At 35.2% G+C, this 14,837-nt stretch overlaps 1 protein-coding gene across 13 annotated transcripts in view; it reads left to right on the forward strand.

Moving 5' to 3' along the window:
- ORC5 (origin recognition complex subunit 5) overlaps nt 1-14,837 on the forward strand; it is a 100,828-nt gene that overhangs the window by 23,300 nt on the left and 62,691 nt on the right. For all 13 annotated transcript variants that reach the window (XR_006609598.1, XR_006609597.1, XR_006609599.1 and 10 more), the window contains exons 6-8: nt 512-642; nt 9,899-9,947; nt 10,036-10,126. Coding sequence is in view for 10 of the 13 variants with exons in the window: in XM_013060411.2 (XP_012915865.1) it covers nt 512-642; nt 9,899-9,947; nt 10,036-10,126 (271 nt within the window). In the remaining 3 variants the exon portion in view is untranslated. The remainder of the gene's footprint in view (nt 1-511; nt 643-9,898; nt 9,948-10,035; nt 10,127-14,837) is intronic.

Genomic DNA, 14,837 nt, shown 5'->3' on the forward strand with positions numbered 1-14,837 from the left:
GTAAAGATAACCAAAGCTTTAGGAAGAAAACATGATTTATAAAAGGGGAAATGATGAAGTAAAGATGATGATTTTCGTAAAAACTTAGGAATTCTTTTTATTTTTCAGAAAATGAAGAGCATTTTCCAGTTTGGTGGTCATTTATGTAGTACCCCTGCTTGCTTTTTCTAGTTACTTTACTTATTAGGCAGAAAAATTAGGATAATATATGCTTTTTTCATCTTTGATACTGATTTTGCCTGTAGAGGTTTTTGAGTCTTTATTTAGATGTCATTGTTTAATATTTGTCTTAAGCAATTTTTAGTAATGTTTTTAGAACATTAGATTTATAATTTTTTTACTTCAGATTCAAAAGTTGTGTTACTTTTCTAATCTTGTAACAGGTTTCTTATTCCTTAATAATTGCCGAGCCTGTATATTTATTGTTTTATACCCTTGTTATAAAATCCTAGAAGATATAACTTCTGGAGTGTTGGGTTAATCCTTAAGTTCATGTGTGTCCTTTGAACAGGGAACCTTCAAAAGATCCTGTCACATGATCATCCTCCAGAGTATTCAGCTGATTTCTATGCAGCTTACATTAATATTCTTCTTGGAGTTTTCTACACTGTCTGCCGAGATTTGAAAGAGCTCAGACATCTGGTGAGTGAGATTTTTACTTAAAAAAAAAAAAAAAAAGAAAAGAAAAAGGGGCTCCTGGGTGGCTCAGTGGGTTAAACCTCTGCCTTCGGCTCAGGTCATAATCTCAGGGTCCTGGGATCAAGCCCCCACATTAGGCAGTCTGCTCAGCAGGGAGCCTGCTTCTCCTTCTCTCTCTGCCTGCTGCTCTGCCTACTTATGATCTCTCTCTCTCTGTGTCAAACAAATAAATAAAATCTTTTAAAAAAAATTAAAAAAAGAAAAGGTACATCTTTTAATATTTTTCCATATAGAAATGGTGTGAGGTAGGCTAGCAGCTGAAAATTTATTCTAGATATTTGGATATGGCCTTTTGAGGCTAACATAGTATGTGGTAGTTTCTTCCTTAGTACAAACTTCAGCCTGACCAGAAAACCTTCATTCATTTTTAGTTATGTCTTCTCACTCTTCCTTAGGAGTGTTTTTGTTTCCTTCTTTCTCTTTTTCTAATTGCAGAAAATGTAAAACTTCATTAAAATCAAAGTGAAGAGAAATAGAAGGTATAAAAGCTTAATAAGTAATTTTATGTTTTTTATTTTTTTTATAACATTTCTCTCAGGTTTTGGGTATGTAGCAATAGGAGTCTGGCATCCATATGAACTTAAGAATAATCAGGATAGTCAGAAGCCTTAACTACAGGTCTTTCATGAGCCACTCGCCTTTAGTTATCTTTATATATAAAGGATTACTTTTAATATTTATGTAAATGATTACTAAAACATTATTTAAAAGAGTAGTAAAGCTATTTATATTTCACTGAAGAAATCATATTTACTTTAATTTTTCTTTGATCTATTTTTTAATGAATGTGAAGGGAAGGAGGCAAGAGTGTCTGGTTTCCCTTTTAGAAACCTTCCATTTATACTAAGATTTTGTCTACATGTAAGAAAGTGATAGTATATCTAAGCCTGGGAAGCAGCTACCTTTTTTTTTTTTTTTTTAAGATTTTATTCAATTACTTGAGAGAGAGAGAACATGAGCAGGGGGAGGGGCAAGCAGGCTACCCAGGACCCCGGGATCATGACCTGAGCTGAAGGCAGATGATTAACCGACTGAGCCACCCAGGTACCCCTGGAAAATAGTTTGTTTAAAAGGAACAGATTCTATAGATTTTAGCACATTTTCTTCGTTTTACTCTTTTCTTTGAGGGATTCAGTATGTGTTTGAATGTGTGTTTGAGACAGAATGTAGAAGAAGGTGACCATTTAAAATTGTTTTAACATTTAGTATGTTTTTCTAAGTTTTAGATTTTAGGCTTCTTCTGATTTAGATGTAGATAGCAAATATCTTCTGAGTAGGGAAAAAACAAGAGACAAGCTGTTTTAGTTCAGGCTTGTTACTGACATTTCTCCAGCAATTGAATGTCTTGAATCCCTGGTGTCCGAAGGAAATGACAACAGAGGGGCTTACAGAGAGGAGAGGGGTCAGTACACGGTCCCTGCATGAGGTAAAGTCAGAGGGAACACATCTCGCCTAGTAAGTAACCTGCAGTTGCCACAACTTATCACTGATGTCCTTGAATCCTGTGGGAATCTCTGCCTGCAGCCATTTCAAAGTAGATCATAAAGTGTAAGAATAAAGAAGTGTTTGGGGAACTATTTCTAAAGAAAGTGTAGAAGAAAATATATATTTAAATATGTTATTTTTTATAGTCCTCTATTTTATATAGTCCATTTTTAGTCCTTTAGGTTTTACTGAGAAAATATTTAGGGATGAGATTATAGTTTTGTTATTGTTGTTATTGTATCATGTTCATAAGTTTGAAGCTTAAAGTGTGGTTTAAGCTTTTAGTACTACTAGTAATGCTAATATATCTAAGAAATTATCTCTAAGCACAGGAAGAAAAATAACAGTATTCTTGTTTTCCTCCATATGTGGAACATAGGGTAACAAAGATGCTTTCTTTCAAGTGGATGCTATTGTTTATTTCAAAGTTTGTAAGTAGCATAGTTATTGAAAGTTTAATAAATTACTTGGAAAGGATTCTTTTTAGGCATCTTTTCTACATACGCACTTTTAAGTTTGCTTTACAACTTATTTCTTTAAGTACTATTTTTTGGAGGCTAAATCTGTAGGTAGCCCAAGATAGGAGAAAGTAAAGTACTACCTAGAATATTCATTTAGATTTGTCTTCTCTATCTTTATGATATTCTTAAAAATAGTAATTATAATTTTTAAAAGGGTCAATTGAAGAAGTTATTTTTATATTCATTTATGAGTGCCAAAGACAGAATGATTTATTTTCTAAAAATTTTTGCATGGTTCTTTTAAAACAAATCTGTTACACATTAAGTTTATTGTATTTTAAACTTTTTTCTTCTTAAATATCATAGTTTTCTTAGAAATTACTCAGAAAAATTAACTGCTTAGGCAGTGCTTAGTAATCTTTTAGAGTGCAATTCCAAATTCCTGGTGCCAGGTTTTGTTGTTGTTTGGCCATGTGCCTGTGGTGAACTGTGACATAGTGACTAAGAAGTGGATGCCAGATAATTGAATATTTGTATATTCAATATACATGGTATATATGATGTATATATACCATGTACCATATGTATATATGGTAGAATATATACATATACACACCCCATATATGTATATACATATATATACACACACATATATGTATATATATGCCACTTAGCTCTGCCACTTACAAGCTATATATGTAGTTTTATGTACTTCAATTTCCTTATTTCTAAACTCTTGGGGCAGCCAAGAGTACTTACCTCAGATGATTTTTATGAGGATAAAATGAAATACTCTCTATTAAAATACTTATATAAAAATATGTTAGGTGATATTAGTGATAACAGTAAGTTATTTGAATAGATATTCTTTTAAAGTACAAATAATTTCTGGGGGGATCATTTACTTTTTGTGAATTAATCAAATGAACTAATACAGTTGGTCTTTATGTAGCCAGGACCTAGCACTGCCTAGGAAATAGCAGCTTATCTTTGAGCAGGGGACTAGATAAATCATCCAGTGGATGTTTAGAGCATGGGAAGAAGTAGGTTCTGGGTCACAAGATGGCGAAGGGAGCTGGTACAGAGAAGCTGCTCAGAGTACAGTCTTCTGCCTTGCCCGTAACTTACCTGTCTCACATGCAGCTGACCAACCTGATGTAATTTCTACTTCAGTCATGAAACTCCCAAATCTCAAATTCTTTCATGTATTTTTCAAATGATATTTTTTTTTTTTTTTAATGAGGAAGAGATTGTCACAATTCTGAAAATGGTTACAGATCTGTCCAGTAGCTCTCGGTTGACTCAAAAGACAGTACACACCAATGTGTTTCTATATATACTGGTTATTTTTTCTTTGTTTTTACAGTATGATTGTATGCTAGGGAAAAATGGTCCCTGAGAACTAAAATGAATGAGATCATAAAACTTTGCAAATAAAGAATCATGAGGTCTGGCTCCAGAGCCTATGTTCTATAAGCATTATGTTACAACTACCTCTTAAATAATAGCCAGTTTTATTGAGTACTTTCTGTGTACTGGCCACTGTTCTAAGCCTTTTACCAATATTGACTCAATTCTTACAAAAACCCTGTGAAGGAAGGCATTATCATGAATTTTCATTTTATAGATGAAGAAACACAAGATGTGTCATTTACCAGCTCTGTTCTTAGCAAGTTACTTAAACTTTTTGAACTTGAGTTTTCTCTTCTGTTAAGCAGGTATATTATCTGCCCCAGAGGAATTTTGTGAGTTAAAAAAAAGGGGAGTGGGGAGCACATGTAAAATGCCTGATAGCTGAAAGGGATCAGTTAATTTTAGTTCTCTTCTTCCCGCTGCTGAGCAAATGTTCATGGACTTAAAAATATATTGTAATCTTACTAATTCCAAGATCATAAACTAGACTTGGGTATGGAGACTGCTAACCAAAACTGCTTTAGGTTTGCATCATATGTTAAAGTCATATATTAAAGAATATGAAGTTTGAAGGTTGATCTGGCAGAACAGCTATCATTCTGTTGATGGCCAGGTTTGGTTTGACAGATGGCTGGATGAGTGGGTGTCCTTCCCCATTGTTTTATGTCTTTATACTGATTGATTTATCAACAAGGATGTCTTTTCCACATAGAAAAGAGCTATTTTTTGGTGAAACGTTCTTAAGGGGGAGACAGAATCTTCAATTAGGAGAAATAACCTAGTTAGGTTTGGTTTTCTTTTACTTTTTTCTTGATTTTTTTTTTTTTTAATTAAAGTGTAGCATACATATAGAAAAACACAAGAGGAACCTGGATGGCACTCAGTTGGTTAAGCATTGGACTCTTGATTTCAGCTTAGGTCTAGATCTCAGAGTCACGAGTTCAAGCTCCACATTGGGCTCCGCCTACTTAAAAAAAAAGAGAAAAGCACGTAAACCATACATATGCACCACAGTGAATTATCACAAAATGAAAACAGCTGTGTAAATTAAATCCAAGTCAAAAAGTAGAAAATTATTAACATCCAAGGAGCCTACTTCATGCTTCCTCCCAATTTCTACCTCTTCTTCCCTCCTCAGAGATAATCACTTTATCTTTGCTTAGTTTTGCCTGTTTTTGAACTTTTATCTAAAGGGAAACATATAGTATGCATTCTTTTTTATCTGTCTACTTTTGCTCAATATTTTGAGATATTCATCCATGTTAAATGAAGCTGTGGCATATCTTGAGTGGTCCCATGGTCATCTTTAGACAAAAGGGTAAGCAAGAAGCAGTATTTAGCTATCTTTCCCAGTTGGGCCTTCATAGGGTACCTTTATTTTTGGCCTTGAATAATTAAGAATTCTTTTTGTATCACAACCATATTTGTTGGTACTGACATGCTAATAGTTTGCTCTCATTATTTTACTAGATATAGTTTTTACAAGATAAAGTATTGGATATTTTTAAAATTTATTTAAAAATTTTTGGAAGCAATTATGGGGCACCTGAGTAGCTTAGTCAAAGTATCTGCCTTTGACTCAGGTTATGATCTCAGGGTTCTGGGATTGAGCCCCACATCCAGCTCCCTGCTCAGTGGAGAGCCTGCTTCTTCCTCTTCTTCTGCCTTTCCTTCTGCTGTGCTCTCTCTCTCTCTGCCAAATAAATAAATAAAATCTTAAAAAAATTTTTTGGAAGCAATTTCTAATTTACAAAAAGTTGCAGGTACATTGAAAATAATTTTTCCTCTCTTTTCCCTACTCATCTCAGATTATTTGTGACCTGATGCCCCGTGACCCTAAATACTTTAGCGCATGTATCTTAGAATGGCATTCTCCCACATAACTACAGTACAGCCATCAAAACGAGAAAATGGACTCATTGCTCCAATCTGATCCTCAGACCCTATTCAGGATTTGCCGGTTGTTAACAATAATGTAGTTGAGAGCAAAAGAATCCAATTGAGAACAACATACTGCATTTAAGTTGCTCTGTTTCTTGAACTTTCATTTGGAATAGTTGTTCAGTCTTCAGCTTTCATGATCTTGAGACCTTTGAAGATTACAGGCCAGTTGTTTTGTGGAACTACCTTTCGTTTGTTTGCTTATGGTCAGATTCAGGTTGTGCATCTAACAGAAATATCACAGAAATGATGCTTTCTTCTCATTGCATCTTGTCAGGTGTTACAGAATTTCATTTTATTTTATAACTGGTCATGTTCACTTTGATCACTTGATTAAGATGGCATTTCTTTTCTCCTTGTTGTGGGGAAGTATCTCAAAACCTTGTAAATACCTTGCTCCTCATCAGAATTTCAACTTAATCATTTTTCATATCTGCCTGGCTTTAGGATATCCTGTTTTATATGTGTGTGTGTGTGTGTTTTAATTTTTATTTATTTGAGAGAGAGATTACAAGTAGGCAGAGAGGCAGGCGGGGGGTGGGGGGTGGGTAGGTTCCCACTGAGCAGAGAGCCTGATTCAGGGCTTGATCCCAGGATCATGACCTGAGCGAAAGGCAGAGGCTTAACCCACTGAGTCACCCAGGACACCACAGGATATCCTGTTTTAAGATAGAACAATTACCAAGGTGGGTATCACATAATCACATGAGCACTTTAAAAGGAAAGTTTTCTGTGGCTGCTGAAAGAAGGGGAAGTCAGAGATTGGGAGCATACTTTAACTTCTGGGTAAGATGGGGTGATAATAATAATGTCTACCCCATAGGCTCATTTAGAGGATTAAATGAGTTAATGCCTGTAATAAGGGCTCCATTGATTTAATCAATGATTAAATTGATTAATTAATTAAATTAACATTGATTAAATCAGTGTTAATACAGATGTTCTCAGTTCTGATTTTTATTTCTCTAATATTTCAGAGATGAAATTTAGGCATTCTTAAAAGGCAAAAGAGTTCAGAAATTATTTCTGTGTGGCCTTGGAATATTGAAATATGTTTTTACATTTGTACTTGAACATGTGTATTAGCTTTCCATTGCTGTGTAACAAATTACCACAAATTTAGTGGCTTAAAACAATACACTTTTATTAGCTCACAGTTCTGCAGGTCAGAAATCCAGGTACTGTTACTGGCTTCTGCTCAGGATATCAGATAAAATTAAAATTTTGGCTAGACTCTATTCTCATCTTGAGTTCTAGGGAAAATAGCTTCCGAGCTCGTTCATACTCGACAGAATGCAGGTTTTCACAGAATGCAGGTTTTCTTGGCTGTAAGAATGAGATCTGAAGCTGCCTTGCCTGCTGTCAGCCAAGTCCCAGGCCTCCTGGAGAGCACCTGTGTTCTTTGCCACATACTTTCCATCCACCAGCCAGCAAGGGATTGTTCAGTCCTTATACTCCTAATCTCTGACTTCTGTGACTAGCCAGAGAACACTTTGTTTTTGAAGGGCTTGTGTGATTAGGTCAGACTCATCTGATTATCTCTATTTTGGGGACTATCTTTGGGATTTTAATTACATCTACAAAATTCTTTTATAGCAGTACCTAAATTAGTGTTTGATTGAATAATGAGAGAAGGTATGCATATATATCAGGGGCTGGCAGTCTTGGGGAGCTATCTTAGAGTTTTGCTTACTGCAGTATACATGTATCATTTTTTTTTTAAAGTTTTGTTTTTAGCAATCTCTACACCCAACATGGGGCTCAAACTCTTTTCTCTTGAGATTGTGAGGCACACTCTTCTGACTGAGCCAGCCAGGTGCCCCTTTTAGATGGTTTTCTAACAAATAATTTCAAGTAGAATAATGAATTTTTTGGAAAATCTCACTGAGAGAGAGTTGAAAGTTTCCTAAATTGCCTATCTAAATGGATTGTTTGGCCTCTTAAAGCAATGCAAGTTTTTCTTTGCAGTGTAAGGGAAATAGTCTCTCTGTTTCACCTGGATCAGGCTTTGATAACTTAGTGCCCTTATTGGTTTAGAAATAAATTCCCAGGACATCTCACAGATCACGATCATGAATTCAGGCACTGGAATCTCTGTGCCTATAGGCAAATTATATTTTGCTTTCTTGGCCAACAAATGGGCATAATAAAAGTGCAGTTGTCACGAATAAGTGAGGTAGCAGGTGGCCATAACTAACTCTTGATAATTAAGCTTCACCTGTTGAGAGCATGAATATTTAGTGAGCCCATGGTCATTTCTTAATAAAGTTATGCCGCTGTCTTGCCCCCATCCCCCCTTTCAGGTAAGAGTGAAATATATACTTACAAGTTAAGGAATAATGGGGAGATAAATGGGGGGAATGTTCAGTGGGAATAGAAATTTATTATATCAAAAAATTTTCTAAAAATTATTTCTGCTTGGGCTTTGGAATTATTTTTGTGATTTTATTAGCAGGCTTTTTATTTCCAGTCTCTGGGCAATTTGGAGGACAGTTTAAAATATCAATGGGCCTAAAGTTAGATTTTGGTGTAAATAATCCTATATATAGGGAAGTAAGATTTGCTTGTATTTGAGGATTAATATAGGAGAAATGGGTAATATTAGAGAGCACATTTGAATGTTAATAGCCAAAGTTGTGAAAAGTATTTTGTATTTGGACAGATTATTTTGTCAAATTTCCCTTGTTTGTTAGGGCTAGGATTTATGATTTACTTAAATACCAAGATAGTATTTGGACAGTTATGGGTACTCATAATGTTATAGTTTTATATACTCAATAAGTTCTTGTGGAATGACATGGGGAAGATAAGAATTTACTGAATTAAAATGAGAAAATAGTCTTCTATAGTTATCTGCATTACTTTTTACTGCTATTTGTAAATGATTAAACATGTATTTTAATGGTTTGGCCAAGAAAAAAAAGCAGTTTGCCAAGTTGTTTACCAATTACTTCTGATATCGTGACGTTACTGTTATTAAGCAGTGTTTAGATCTTGAAAACCTGAAACTAAGTTCAGAAAGTTGGCCTCTCTCCACTTAATATTAACAGAGTTTGGAAGATTTTTTTCTGCCCCAAACTGTTGCTTTTTATGGAGTAAAATAGGAAAAACTGTTTCAAGAATTAGTTCTCAGCTCTCTCTTACCTTCTCGATTTGAGGTTGGATAGTTAATATGTTAATATTTACCTCTGTCTATCCCCAGGCTTCATTATGGAATCATTTCAGTATGAAATACTTGTGATCAAGTTCATATTAATGGCAGCAGCTTGTTTTTATAAGTTTGCTTGAACAACTTCTTGGTAGAATTCCTGTTGATTCATGGAAAACTCATAACTAATTTTGATTAGTTAGTGCTTCTCAGACTTTGGAATACATAGAATTCTTGGAGAGATTGTTAAAGTGGATTTCTGGATCTCATTCTTAGAGGTTCTTATCGTGTGTGCCTGGTATGGTGCCAAGAACTTGCATTTATAGTAGTCTCAGGTGGTGGTGTCAGTCTCATAATTTTGAATTTTACTGAATGAGATAATGTTTGATTTGTGAAAATGTTCAGCCCTTGGAAAGTAACAGGTTAAATTTAGTGGTATTGTGTGTTTTATGGTCCTTTATGACAGAATTATAAACTAAAATTACAAATTATGCTTTGCTCTACTACTTTATATCTAGAGGCTAATAAATTAGGCAGGATTTAGCCAATTCAGGAGTATTTTGTATGTTGTTTTACTATCATTTTTTGTATTTGTTGTTTTATTATTATAATAATCTATAATAATATTTTACCTGAGTAATTATATTGAAGGAAAATTACTTACATTCTAATTAACATTGTACTTGGAAAAATTCCTATTTGTGGTGAATAAGTGCTTTCTCTCTCTCTTTTTTTTCCCCTTTATTTACAGGCAGTACTTAATTTTCCTAAATATTGTGAACCTGTGGTTAAAGGAGAAGGTAATTGTATAATTTTACTTATTAATATTTGTTTTGAAACAATTTCTGTAAGATCTGAATTTTTGAAATTTTCTCCCTTTTCGGGTAGCAAATGAACGTGATACTCGCAAACTCTGGAGAAATATTGAACCTCATTTGAAGAGAGCCATGCAGACTGTTTATCTCAGGGAAATATCAAGGTAATTTTCTGTTAGTATGTATAATATTTCTATCTTTAATGTAGATATTTTGTCTACTAAAGTTTACATGTTTTCCTTTACCTTCTTCAGACTAGGAAAAAACTCATGAGTTTTTAATCATTTCTTCTTATTTTGGGAAGGACAGACAGTTTTTAACCAGTATGTTACACAGTTTGAAGCAAGGCATTTATTTCACAATTGCTAACTTTTTTTAGGTCTGGAAAGCTACAGGAAAAACAGCTTTAGCTTTGTTTTTTATATTTGGTTTGGGTATTTGAATAGGTTTAATGAAAACTCGATTATTAAAGCAATGTGTAAATCAAATCCTAAGTCTGCACTTGTCTGCTTTTAGAATTTCATAGTAGTGAAACTGCTCAGGAGTGTGGTGGCATTTAGTGAGAAGAACAGGGTTTGATTTCCATATCAGCCATTTTCTACCTCTAGGCCTCAACTCCCTCCTCTCATAGTCTTTCCAAGTCTTTCATAGTCTTTCATAGTCTTTCCAAGTGTGTGAGAACAATTTATGAATAATACAGTGCCTTACAGGTGGTAGATTAAGCCTCAGTTACAAACATCAGCAACACGATCTGCTTTTCTCACTTTCTGGTTGGTTGTATTATCATTTTTCTCTCATAAATACCTTAATCTGTAACTACTTTTTTTTTTTTTTAATTAACATATAATGTATCATTTGCTGCACGGGTACAGGTCTGCAGATCATCAGGCTTACACATTTCACAGCACTCACCATAGCACATATCCTCCCCAATATCCGTATGTAACTACTATTCTTTACTAACTTTGCTTTTCATTTAATTAACTGATTAGATTATAATTCAGGGAGCAAGTCAATAGTTTTAAAATAAATAGAAACATTACAAAGATACTGTTATTCCGCTTTTCAATAATAAAAGTCATTTGATGAGGATTTTTGGAAGTCATAGAATAGAAAAGCTTGTGATCTGCTCTTTTAAAGATAGAAAAAAAATTGGGTGCTTGTTAAAATGATTTTTACATAATAAAGTACTTAGAGTTTCTCATAGGATAGTCATGACCATGCATGTAAATCCAGTTTTCCCCACATGATCAATAAGGAGATGAGATAAAATCACTCATAACTCCTGTCTGCAGTATAACTGGGATGCTATGGAGTTGACTACAAACTTCAGTTTATGTGTAATTAGTGAAACAACCTAAGCCAGTGGAGCCAGCTCCTGAGCTCATGTTGAAGTAAAATGTTAAGCAGTGACTGCAAGAAGAGGATGGGCTCATTAGTTGTGAAGAAAGACAGATGAAATCACCTCTGGATGAGAGTCTGGCCCTGAGAGGGAAAACATCGAGAACAAGTGGGACCCAGAGGGTTAGAGCACTGGCTACTAAAGAATCAAAAGGAAGTGTTTTAAGAGTATGTATGGCAAGAATTATCATGGTAGTCTTGGAAAAGGATTGTTGTTGTTGTTGTTGCTTTTTTAAAGGATTGTTTTTGAGGGAAGATAGAAAGATGATTTGGAAGCTGGGGTATCCCCTGAAGAGTAGGTGGGTAGTCAATAAAAAAGCAAGGGGTAGAAATTAAGATAGCCATGGCACCACCCCCCTATCAAACAAAAAAAAAAAGTGATGAAATCGGAAGATAAGCCAATCCCTCCCCCTCAAAAAGGCACTATGTTTTAAAGAAAATGTACTTCATTCTTACAGAAGAAGGCGTTTTAGAACCAAGAACTCTACTAAGCCATCCCAAACCTCTCACCCCCGCATTCATAGTATCACCTGTTTGCTGATCCAAGCAAACGTTGGGCATTTCAAAATGAAGAGAATATATAGAAAATCCACACAAAGGTATTATAAGAAGAAATAGAAAATGTGAATAAAAAAATTTTTGCTGATAAGAATTTTTCCCTTCCCACCAAGATAAAGCACAGGAAGATATAACACAGTACAACAAGTACAACAACCTCACTTAAATTTTAAACAAGCATCTTCTAATATGAAAAAGTACTTTAAATCAGAAATTCAGCAACTCAGAATAGAAAAATAGGAGGATGTGAAACAAAATTGACCAAACTCAGGAATGGAATTAAAGCAAAAGTAATTTCCTCAGATGAACATGAAATTTTAAGATATCCAAAGGAGAGTAGATTCAATTGAGAATATAATAAAGAATATTGAAGAGGGGCGCCTGGGTGGCTCAGTGGGTTAAGCCGCTGCCTTCGGCTCGGGTCATGATCTCAGAATCCTGGGATCGAGTCCCGCATTGGGCTCTCTGCTCAGCAGAGAGCTTGCTTCCCTCTCTCTCTGCCTGCCTCTCCATCTACTTGTGATTTCTCTCTGTCAAATAAATAAATAAAATCTTTAAAAAAAAAAAAAAAGAATATTGAAGAGAAGAATGAAAACAACCAAGAAGACAAAACTAAATAAAGAGGTAAAAATAATCAAGTAGAATGTAATAAATGTGATAGGCAAAGAAGATTCAGTGTATGTGTAATTGGAGTTCCTAAAGAATGAAAACAATGGATTTGAATAAAGATCTAAAACTGTTATCCAAGATTTTCTAGAAGTGAAAAAAAGACCTGGTTCCACATTTTCAAAAGAAGATTTTATTTATTTATTTGAGATACAAGAGGAGAGAGGGAGAGAGAGAGAGAGAGAGAGAGCCCAAGCAGGGGGATGGGCAGAGGGAAAGGTAGAAGCCAACTCCCCACTGAGCAGGGAACCTGATGTGCTGCTCAGTCCCAGGACCATGACCTGAGCTGAAGGAAGATGCTCAACCAGGACTGAGCCACCCAGGTGCCAGTGGATAGACTTTTTAGTTAGATCTCAGTTGAAACTAGTTCTACCACGTAGAAGCTTTGTGTTAGTTAACTTCTCTTTCAGTTTTGCCATTTGTAAAAAAGGAAAAAAAAAGGATATGTTTCTGTCTTATAAGTTCATGAATATTAAATGGAATATCTTAAGAACTGGGTTCATAAGAGACATAAATGTTAGTCTCCTCTCTTCTCATTAAAGATGTCATTTTATCCTTTTGTTTTGCAAGTGTAAATAATGTTAAATGGGTAATTGTTACGTAAGAAACTCTTACCAATTTGAACTGCCTCAAAGTCTGAGTTATAACAATGTAAATGAAAAATTTATTTTTATTTGCATTTATAAGAAGTAATGAATATGAAAATGCCTTATAATCTGTGAAGCAATATTGAATTATAAGGTAGAAGAAGTGATCTGTTTTGAAAGTCAGCTTGTTGTGCTAGCTCTGCTCTCCACATAGGTTACTAGTAGTATGTCATAATTTCCCGTATTACTGTACAGGCATACCTTGGAGATATTGCAGATTCTGTTCCAGACTACTGCAATAAAAAAAAATAATAATACAATAAAGTGAGTCAAATGAGTTTTTTGGTTTCCCAGTGCATATATGTTAGTTTACACTGTACTCTCATCTGTTAAGATTACAGTATTTTATCTTAAAAAACCACACAGTGTACATATACCTTAATTAAAAATATGTTACTGCTAAAAAATACTAACCATCATCTGAGCTTTCAGTGAGTTGCAATGTTGTTGCAACTAGTGTTAGGTCCATTATCAAAGGAATGCTAGTGTTGGGTCCATTATCAAAGGAATGAGACTGAGACAAAGTGAAAGTTATGCAAAGCCTTATACTATGCCAAGCATTAGAAGTTAGACTGACCAGTCAGGGGAATGAGACTGAGACAAAGTGAAAATTATGTAAAGCTTTATTCTATGCTAAGCATTAGAAGTCAGACTGACTGGCCAGGGCTGCCTCCGAAGAGAGCGACGACCCCTCAGTCTTACAGGCTAGTTTTATAGGGCACAAGCACAGACCTCTACATATGTGGCTTTGGCTGATTGGATGTCTTACCTGTCTGGCCTTATTTTAGGTGTGTGTTTTAGCAACGGTTACCTGGAACCGATATCACTAACTGCTGAGGCGTTTATTAAACAACAAAATGGCTACCTAGGCAACAAAATGGCTATCTAGGCAACATGGAGTCACTCTGGCTAAGCAGGCCCAGGCAGGCCCTAGCGGTTTAACAGGTTTTAACATGAAATTGGCCCCTGCACTAGCAGAGGTCTTGCCTTATGTCGATGCCTGTTCACTGCTCAGGGTGGTGGTTGCTGAGCATTGGGGCGGCTGTGGCAGTTTCTTAAGGCAACAGAGAAATTTACTGCATCTGTAGACTCTTCTTTCATGAACGATTTCTCTGTAGCCTGTAATGCTGTTTGATAGCGTTTTACCCACAGTAGAACTTTCAAAATTGGAGTCAGTACTTTTAAATCCTCTTGTCACCTTAACAAATAATTTTTTTTTTTAAGATTTTATTTATTTGACAGAGATCACAAGTAGGCAGAGAGGCAGACAGAGAGAGGAGGAAGCAGGCTCCCTGCATTTATTTATTTATTTGCATTTATAAGAAGAGAGAGAGAGCCCGATGTCGGGCTCGATCCCAGGACCCTGAGATCATGACCTGAGCCGAAGGCAGAGGCTTTAGCTCACTGAGCCACCCAGGTGCCCCTTAACAACTAAATTTATATAGTATTCTGAATCCTTTGTTGTCATTACAAATATCTTCATTAGCATCTTAACCAAATTCCCTTTCAGGAAACCCCTTCCATTGTTTATCTGAAGCAGTTCCTCATCTATTAAAAAGTTCTGTCATGAGATTGCGGCAGTTCAGTTATATCTTCAGGCTCC

The sequence above is a fragment of the Mustela putorius genome, unplaced genomic scaffold (assembly GCF_011764305.1).
Source record: "Mustela putorius furo isolate JIRA1106 unplaced genomic scaffold, ASM1176430v1.1 tig00003845_pilon_pilon_pilon, whole genome shotgun sequence".
Classification (NCBI taxonomy): domain Eukaryota; kingdom Metazoa; phylum Chordata; class Mammalia; order Carnivora; family Mustelidae; genus Mustela; species Mustela putorius.